Source organism: Chrysochloris asiatica, unplaced genomic scaffold (assembly GCF_000296735.1).
Source record: "Chrysochloris asiatica unplaced genomic scaffold, ChrAsi1.0 scaffold00445, whole genome shotgun sequence".
NCBI classification, from domain to species: domain Eukaryota; kingdom Metazoa; phylum Chordata; class Mammalia; order Afrosoricida; family Chrysochloridae; genus Chrysochloris; species Chrysochloris asiatica.
Window position 1 is genome coordinate 1219773 of NW_006408963.1, and position 9084 is coordinate 1228856.

At 52.3% G+C, this 9084-nt stretch overlaps 1 protein-coding gene across 2 annotated transcripts; it reads left to right on the plus strand.

Moving 5' to 3' along the window:
* Positions 1-3062: 3062 nt before the first annotated feature.
* On the plus strand, positions 3063-6359 carry TAZ (tafazzin). Of its 2 annotated transcripts, XM_006877206.1 has the most exons (10): positions 3063-3175; positions 3277-3405; positions 3934-3979; positions 4144-4229; positions 5218-5298; positions 5403-5444; positions 5560-5622; positions 5800-5852; positions 6088-6165; positions 6257-6359. In XM_006877206.1, exons 1-10 carry the CDS (start codon positions 3067-3069, stop codon positions 6356-6358), a joined length of 789 nt encoding a protein of 262 aa, XP_006877268.1. In that variant the 5' UTR covers positions 3063-3066; the 3' UTR covers position 6359. The 2 variants fall into 2 exon arrangements, with proteins under 2 accessions (XP_006877268.1, XP_006877269.1); XM_006877207.1 differs by lacking the exon at positions 5403-5444.
* Positions 6360-9084: the final 2725 nt, after the last annotated feature.

The window sequence follows — 9084 nt, forward strand, 5'->3', positions numbered from 1 at the left end:
ACATCTATGGAAACAATAGCTCAAAATAGTGAACAAGTCTTCATAGCGAGGATCATTCCCACCTCCTCCGCACACGGAGAGGACAGGGGTGGGCAACTTGAACATTGGCTACCCAGAATGGGGTGCTACAGAGGCAAGAAGTGACTGACTTACAAGCTTTCAAGAGGGAATCTAGATTCAGAGGGCATGAAGCAAGACTCTCCACTGAGTGGTATCCAGTCTGCCTAGTCAGGGCTGATAAAAGGAGATGCAGATAGGTCCATTGCGATGCAATGGCAAATAATTATTGTCAGGACTGATTGTAAGGGCTAGAAATGTAGAGGTGGACATTTTGGGGCAAAGTGAGGGGAGTGATTAACCTTACAGTGTAGGAACGGAGGTCCCTGGAACCATCGAAGGAGAAGAGCTGAGAACGGAACCCTACCCAGAGAAGCAGTGATACCAGGGATGGAGGCAGAGACGATGACATGGGGAGATGGAGCGGCTGGAGACTTTGGACCTGGAGAGAGAGAGGGGTGGTGTGCAGACGGCAGGGGGGCAGGCTTGTGGGGTGTACCCTTTGGTTGATCAATGATGCATGGAAGGGATTGTGACCATGGCAATGAAACGATGTGTGATGGGATCAATGTGAAGCTGATGTCCTCCCATCTGAACTATCACATAATTCACAATAAAGCATTAAAAAAAAAAAAGAGAGAGAGACATTAGATAATTCACTACACCACACACATGTAAGTCTATTTTACAACACTAGGTAGGAGAAACAGTCAATGTTCTTGTGCAGTCAAGGAAATACATAATGCTTAACCCTTTTAAAAACATCCAAGTTTAATGTTCCATCCTCCACCCTGGACTGTTTCTCCATTTGTGTGCATATGGCTTTGGGCTTTTGGCTGGCAGGGTAGATCAAGCAAACTCCAATCAGTCAGTTGGCATTTTCCCAGGTGACTACAGTAGCAACTTGCCTCTGCAAGCTGTAACATTATATCGCTTACATTCCTACAGCCGTTACAGGTAATAATGCCAAAGTAGCCAGCTAAGATGAGCGCATAACTTTTTATGATATATTTCTACTCCTAAGAGTTTTCCTTGTTGTATGAACTCTTTTATGGTTTTTCATATGTATTTATCAACTTCATGTAAAACGTCTCCTGTTTCTGAGAATGTTTTTGATTGCTTTAAAACATTAAATTTTGACAAGTTAAAGTTTTCTAAACATTAAAAAAAAAATGGGGGGGGGCTAAAAACGCATGAAGTGGCTGGCTTACAAGCTTTCATGAATGTACTTAGTTTCAGAATGAGAGGGTTAAGGTAGAATCCCCGCTGAATAGTTTTCCTCTTCTCCAGATGTGTCTGGTGAAAGGGAATGGGGGAGGATGGGGATAGGATTCTTTTGATTTAATAGCGAGTTAATCTTGCATTCCAGGAACAGAGGACCCTAGGACCATCAAGAGGGAAGAGCAGGAGAGAGGTTTGGGATCCTCATGAGAGAAAGGGCGACAGCAGAAACAGTGGCAGAGATGAGGACATGGAGAAATAGAGCAGCTGAGGACTGTAGGCCCATGGACTGAGAAAGACTGTGTGCTGGCAGCCAGGAGGCAGGCTTGCAGAATATGCTTTTTGGACATTGAAATGTATATATATATATATATATATTTGTTTTATATGTGTACATCAAGTATTTTTGCTTTGTTCATTTGTGAAATATAGGATGTGAAAGAGAAGCCACAGGGAGGAAGTAGGATACCTGTTGTTGCAGGGAGGGGAGTGTCATCATGGAGATGAAACAAAGTGTAGAATGTGTGGAATGTCAAGATGATGTTCTCGTCTTCACCTCGAATCACCTCAAATCACAATAAAAAGTTAAAAACAAACAAACACATGTTTATAACAGTATTATTTACAATAGCCCCAAAGTGGAAACGGCTCCAATATCCAGGACGAAATGAATGAATAAACAGGGTTTTATTTTATTTTTTAATAACATTTGTTGTTGTTGTTAGGTGCCATCGAGTCGGTACCGACTCATAGCGACCTTATGCACAGCAGAACGAAACGCTGCCCGATCCTGGGCCAACCTCACTGCTGTTGCCACGCTTGAGTCCATCGATGCTGCCACTTGGCCAATCCATCTCTTTGGGGGTCTTCCTGCTTTTTTTCTGACCCTCCACCTTACCAAACATAATAGCCTTCTCCAGCATTAGGGAATGTTACTTTTTTTAGCCACAAAAAGGAACGTGGTACCGATTCATGGGCTTTGTACACCTCTCTATGGGGAACCTGAAAACATTCTGAGTAAACGAAGCCATACATGGAAGTCACATAGTGTCTGATTCCATTTCTGTGAATTGTCCAGAGACTGAAAGCAGCTGCTTGGGTGCAGGAAACGGAGAGGTATTGCTAACTAGGTGTGGAGTCTTCCTGGGTTCGGCTACACAACATTGTTACCCTGAACTGGATACTTTTTGACACGCTTAATTTAATGTAATGTCAATTTCGCCTCACTTGAAGGTCAGTAAATCTCCTCTGAGCGGTGTCAGGCAGCCCTTCTCAAGCAGAGACTTTTGTAAGGAGTTTTAGGGGAGACGCCAGAAAAATCAGCAGGCTGACGATCTTGAGAACCTCTCAACAGGTCCTTACAGGCGAGCAGGCCGCGTTCCCCTGTAGCACCAGTCAGCCACTTCGCTGTTTGCGTCTTCAAGGCTACTGTGGAGAGCCGGGGGCGGAGCCAGAACCTGGAGACGGTCCCGCCCGCTCTGCGGTCCCGCCCCCGCTGCCGTCAAGTGGCTCGAACACCTTTTGCGACAGACGGCGGGGAGCCGGGCGCGCTGGGGCGGTTCGTTTCCGGCGGGCGCGCGGGCGCGCGGGCTGGTGGTTTCCCGTAGGCCTTCGTCTCTGTCCCGCCCTTGCTGCGGCGCAGGCCCCAGGGCCTCGGGAGTCGGGTGCGGCTCCTCTGTGGCCAGAGAGCAGGGGCGGGCCGACTTCGGCCGGTCTCGCGACGTGACCTTGGCCGAGTCTCCTGCTGGCCGGCGCCTGTCTGTGGCTAGGCTCCAGGCGAGAGGGGTGATGCCCCTCCACGTCAGGTGGCCGTTCCCCTCGGCGCCGCCGCTGTCCTGGACGCTGGCCAGCAGCGTCGTCATGGGCCTGGTGGGCACCTACAGCTGCTTCTGGACCAGTGAGTGGTCCGCCGCCGCCGCGGGGCGCACTCCAGCAGACTTGGGGCTGGGCGGGGTGCGGGGGGCCGAACCCTGGCCCACCTGCGCCCCTGTCTCCCAGAGTGCATGAACCACCTCACCGTGCACAACAAGGAGGTGCTGTACGAGCTCATCGAGAACCGGGGCCCCAGCACCCCACTCATCACCATCTCCAACCACCAGTCCTGCATGGACGACCCTCATCTCTGGGGTACCAGGGCCGGGGAGCTGGGCACCCAGAGGAGGGAGAGAGCCCTGGTGGGGACCAGAGCAGGGCCCTATCACTGCTGCTTCGGGGTGAGCGTTAGACTGAGGACCCTTTGGGAGCCTCATTTGGATTGAGGGTCTCAGGAGCAAGTACGGAGTCGCAGAGATTCTTGGTCCTAATGACATCAGAGCAGTTGACCTCTAGTCTGTCAACTGGTGGCGGTTGTCTGAAGTTGAGCCCGCTTGGTTTTACACCCCTTCAGCAAGCCCAGTTTGGGAGCCTGGTGCCCCCCCCCCCCCTTTGGGTCAGCCTGGCTCTGCTGACTGCACAGGGGGTTGCTGGGGAGCAGAAAGGAAGCCCACCCAGAGTTGGTGAGGGAATAGCTGGACTAGCATGGTGGCAGTGCTGGTGGCGGCCACAGTGGTGAATTTCTAAGATAGGGCTCTGAGAGCAGCGAGAACTCATTCTCTGAAATAGCGGCACTGCGCAGGCGCGGTAGGGCACAGAGTCTTTCCTCTCCCAATCCCTTAGGGATCCTGAAACTTCGCCACATCTGGAACCTGAAGTTGATGCGTTGGTGAGGAGGAATGGGCCCCACCTGTCTCTGCCCAGATTTGCCTTCTTCCAGCAGTCCAGGCAGGGCATGGGGTGGGCCCCGCAGGCCCGCCTTCTGTGCATCACAGGGGGGTGGGGGCTGGGGCAGGGGGGGGGCCGGGATGACTGCATCTGTCCCTGCTGCAGGACCCCCGCGGCTGCTGACATCTGCTTCACCAGGGAGCTGTACTCCCACTTCTTTAGCTTGGGCAAGTGCGTGCCCGTGTGCCGAGGCAAGTCACTCCCCTGGGCACGGGGCTGATGGACCCATGGGGGACAGTCAGCCTGGGCAAGGGCTGTGGGGGCTGCAGCCAAGTGGGGTCAGCTCTACCATGTGGCACACATGCGGCTCTGACTTTGGGATCACGTGCTCGTGAGCAGGCGAGTTAAGCTTCTGAGAGGGAATGTAGGCCGTGGGATGAACGGGTCATCATGATTCTCATCATTTAGACAAGAAAATGGGAGCGGGAGCTATGGGCTAAGGTCACGGGCACTAGTTTGCAGGTGGGATTTGAATCCAGGTTTGTCTTCCCAATGGGGAAGCAGGATGAAGGGAAAGGCATTGTAGACAGGGACAAGCATGCACCAAGTGCTGGTGAGGTAAGAGTACCAAATGTAGGTGAGGGGTCTGGAATGTCACCTTAAGAATTGTGGCCTTTGCTCTGCCATCTGGCTATTGCAGAGGGGGCTGTCAGTTAGGATTGGGCAGAGCTGGAGGCCAGGAAGGGTTAGGATCACCACAATTCTGGCAGCAGAGGTGACTGCTTGACGGGTCTCCATTTCCCAAAAGCCCTTCTAAGGGAGGGGTCTGCTTTTCAGGGAGTTGTTTGCTGAGGAATCAGTGGGAAGGGAGGGTAGGACTCCTGAGTGAGTGGGCCCTGAAACTAAGACCCTGGGAAAAGGTGCTGCCGGGGATGTGGGTCTAGTCAGGACATCTGAGGGAGAACAGCTGAGTGGTGCCCCACCCCCGAAGCCGTGCAATGGATAGAATGACTGCAGCCTGAGGAGTGGGGCTATAGAGAGGGAGGAATTCCTGGTGTTAAACACAAGGGCCCCAGGGGACAGTCACTGGAGGCCATGTCTTGCGCAGCCTCAGGGGAGGAGGCCAATGATGTGTGCAAGTCAGCGCAAGCAGGCCAAGACTCATCCCAAACCCTGGGGGAAGGCCTGTCTCATTGAGGTTTGGGGAGAGCCAGCACTGAGAGAGCCCTTCCCTGGCAGGAGACGGTGTGTATCAGAAGGGGATGGACTTTATTTTGGAGAAGCTCAACCATGGGGACTGGGTGCACATCTTTCCTGAAGGTCTGTGGGGTGGGGAGGGCAGGGGGGCCGGGATGCAGCACGCCCCTCCTCCCTGGAGTACAATGGCTGCATCCCCCAGCCTCGCCTGCCTGCTTTCCTGACAGGGAAAGTGAACATGAGCTCCGAGTTTCTGCGCTTCAAGTGGGGTAAGGACAGCCCCACATGCGGGCTGGCTCAGGGGTGGGCCTTGGCTAGGTCTGCTGGGGGCAGCAAGAAGAGGCATGGGAGCTATTTCCAACATTTCCATCCCTCCCTGGGCAGGGATTGGACGCCTGATTGCCGAATGTCATCTCAACCCCATCATTCTTCCACTGTGGCATGTCGGTACGCCTCCTGCTCACGCCTGGAGACTGTGGGGTGTGGCGAGAGAGTAGGGGAAGATGCTCCCCAAGATTATGTTGGAGGTGTCTGGGTGGCAAAGAGAGGAGGGCCCAGGGCTTCAGTCAGCCCTGGACACCCTGCTCCACACCCTGCTGTCTTCCGTCTCTCACTGTGCTGCAGGGATGAATGATGTCCTTCCCAACAGGCCACCCTACTTCCCCCGCTTCGGCCAGGTGAGTTGGGGCTGCTGGCCCCTCTGTGCTTCTGTCTGTCTGCCACCTTCCCCAGAGTGGCACAGAAAGAAGGACTTCCTGCCTCCCCAAGGGCTCTTGGGGCCTCAGTGTAGGAAGTCAGGCAGGGTCAGGCCTGGGTGTCTAGCCCTTGGGCCCCTTGGACTGGGTGGGCTCCCACGGAGCATGGCCTGGAGGAGGGCACCTGCTTCCCAGCGATGGCCTGCCTTCCCCACAGAGGATCACTGTGCTCATTGGGAAGCCCTTCAGCACCCTGCCCGTGCTCGAGCGGCTCCGGGCCGAGAACAAGTCTGCCGTGAGTGCTCTTCTGGCTGCCCTGGGCTGGCCTCAGACTTGGGGGCTTCTCCCCTCCCTGCCCACTCACTCACCCCGTCTTCTCCCCTCAGGTGGAGATGCGCAAAGCCCTGACAGACTTCATTCAGGAAGAGTTCCAGCGTCTGAAGGCCCAGGCTGAGCAGCTCCACAACCATTTGCAGCCCCTGAGATAGGGGGTGAGGAGCCTGGGAGTCCCCCGAGCCAGTCAGCTTGAGCTGTCGTTCAGCAGGCCCTCAACTGCTCCTCTCTTAGGCACAGCCTCTGTGGATCAGCTGTTATCTTTGAGGGGCTGGCGTGGGCAGGGAAACAGGTGACCAGTTTGGACCTGCAGAAGGAGCCCTGGATCCCACCTGTCCGCCTACCCACGGCCTGTCCTTGCTGATCTGGAAGCAGCTCACCACCTCCTTCCTCAGGGATGGCCAGGAAGCAAGTCTTCCATACATGGAGCCTCAGGCAGAGCCAAACAGCGCCTGAGTGAGCGCCACCTCCACCCCCATCCTTGTACCACCCTCCCGGAACTTGAGCCCTCTTGGGCTGGGCTTTCATGTGGTTTTTGACAATAAAGTGTCTTTGTTGTGCTGTTTTACCTCTGGCCTCTCTGTAGGGTGGAGGCGGGGCTGACCTGTTGGCTAGTGACCCTGGACACTGAGGGCCCTGACCAGGCAGTGGCTCTGCAGTGCCCACACTAGCCTGGTGAAAGTAGGTGGGAGTGTCTCCATCGCTGATGAGAAGCAGTTTGACCCCAGACAGGCCAAAGCTCCTGAGTTCACTGCAGGTAGAGCACCTTCAAAGGACCCAGGCAGCCACAGGAGCAGCGTGGGCTGGGAGCCTGACAAGCTGGGAAGTGGGACCCCTGTGCTGGGCCAGGAGGGTCAGCCCCCACTTTCTCCCAGTGTAGAGTCTGAAGGACCAGCTGCAGCTTGAAACCCTGTCGGGACTTCGAATAGTGACACTATCAGACAGAGAATTTAAAAGGTCCATGGTAGAAATGGGGCTTCTGGTGTGGCACTGGGGAATAAGCACTGGGTCACTGTGAGTTGGAACTGGTTGTACTTGGCAACAATGAAAGAAATGTGTAATGAAACAATGGAATCACCAAAAAAACCAACAACCCCCAAACCGGAAATGACTAGAATTGTTACTGTGCAGTAACCAGGGGAGGAAGAAAGGAACCGTTGTAATTAAAGGTAAAAACAGACCTCGAGCCAATTTGCACTTAGGAACTACCATGTAACATCCCCTTTTCAATGATACATTTTATATCCACTTGAAAGCAATTATATTTCAGGAAGAACTCTAATTTTTTAAAAATGTTTTATTAGAACTCTAATTTTTTATGCTATAATGCAATGTTACATTTTATCCTGTTCCTATATTTTTTGATACACACCGATCTCCCTAAAGATCATACACATTTGTTCAGGGTTTTCAACTTCCTAAATGGTCCTGTTCTGTATGGGAGTTTCTATAATGCAATGTTTGTTTTCTCAAAAGTATGTTCAGAAACTTCTCCATGTTGATACGTGTAGCTCTAGTACAAGGTTGAACCATTTGAAACTGTAATTTTTGCTGGTGATAAAGAGTCTAATAGGAATGACTTCAAAAAGTTCAAGCCACCACCTTCACTTCATTTTATCAAATGAACAGAGCCAGTTTATGTACCTGAGCAAAACCAGTTACATTTGTTGCTTATATTTTGCTAGTACCAACAACACTGCAAAGAGCATGCTCTCTTTTGCTGGAAGGGGCTATTAAGTTACTGTATCTGAAGAAATGGTACATAAGTGAATGGATGTAAGTGTTTGGTAAAATTTATAGAAAATCCGACATCCATGTGCCATCTTGGTGGCCCGGGGAGCTCAGACCTGTGACTGGGGACGCTAGGTGAAAAAGAGAGAGACCCCCCCAACCAGATGGATGGCACCTTGGCAGCAGTGATGGGCTCAAGCGTAGCAACGTTTGTGAGGCTGGCCCAGGAGTGGGATTGTTTTGCTTTGCTGTGCATGCGGCGGCGGCTATGAGTCAGGCTAAAGCCTGTTAGCTGCATCAGTGTGCTTGTCAAAGAGCTGCTTTGCCAGAGCCCCCATTAGGCACAAGTGGATTACGCAGTTGGCCAATTCGTTGGTGATTTTCACCTGCTCATTTAGGTAATCAGACAGATGGGGTGGTTCCAGCAGTGACTTTCTCAGCATGTTACCGAGATTAGTGCAAAAAATGTGTGACAAGATTCTTCAAAGCCATGTTGTTGCAGTCGAGCTAGTAAAACATGGTGCAAAAATGTCAGGGAGCCCGTGCCTGACTTCCTCTGGCTTTACAAAGGGGAAAGAGAATCAAACTCCAAATCAGCCCCAGGCTGCTTCCTATGAGGTGGAGGCCAGACATGCCTCCACCCTACAACCTTCTTTGTCTTCTTCTGACACCAACTCTCTGCTTCACGTATGGGTTCAATAATCTGTTGCAAGGGCCACACAGAACTGACACACAATACAATTATGGGATTTATTAGGGAAGTGATCAGGGCATAATTCCGGATCAGAAACAACTTAGGATGCAACAGTTCCCCGACAGTCAGGAATGCCTCTTCTCTGCTCTGCTCTTTGCATGCCTCAGTCTTGTCTTTGGCCTCTCAGTCAGGCAGCCTCTTGACCTCTGTCCTGCTCGGGCAAGTGTTACAAATATGCTTTAGAACTGCCTGTCAGTGCCCCAAGGTACATTCTGCAAGCCAGCCTCCTGCTCTTTGGCAGACACTCAGTTTACTCTGTCTGTCTGCTTGGAAGCCCGCAGCTGTGCTGTGGCTCCACTTTTCCAGGTAGGGACCTCACGTTCTGCTCATAGCTCTTCCTTCTTGATGGTTCTGGGATTGTCTGTTCTTGCTTCTGAAATGGTTCCTTTCAAATAC

What these genes read in the sequence shown, in the direction of transcription:
- TAZ (XM_006877206.1), top strand. Translation starts at nt 3,067, where the DNA reads ATGCCCCTCCACGTCAGGTGGCCGTTCCCCTCGGCGCCGCCGCTGTCC. An exon ending in AACCTGAAGTTGATGCGTTG is followed by an intron (nt 3,980 to 4,143) that starts GTGAGGAGGAAT and finishes TCCCTGCTGCAG; the next exon opens with GACCCCCGCGGCTGCTGACA. An exon ending in GTTTCTGCGCTTCAAGTGGG is followed by an intron (nt 5,445 to 5,559) that starts GTAAGGACAGCC and finishes CTCCCTGGGCAG; the next exon opens with GGATTGGACGCCTGATTGCC.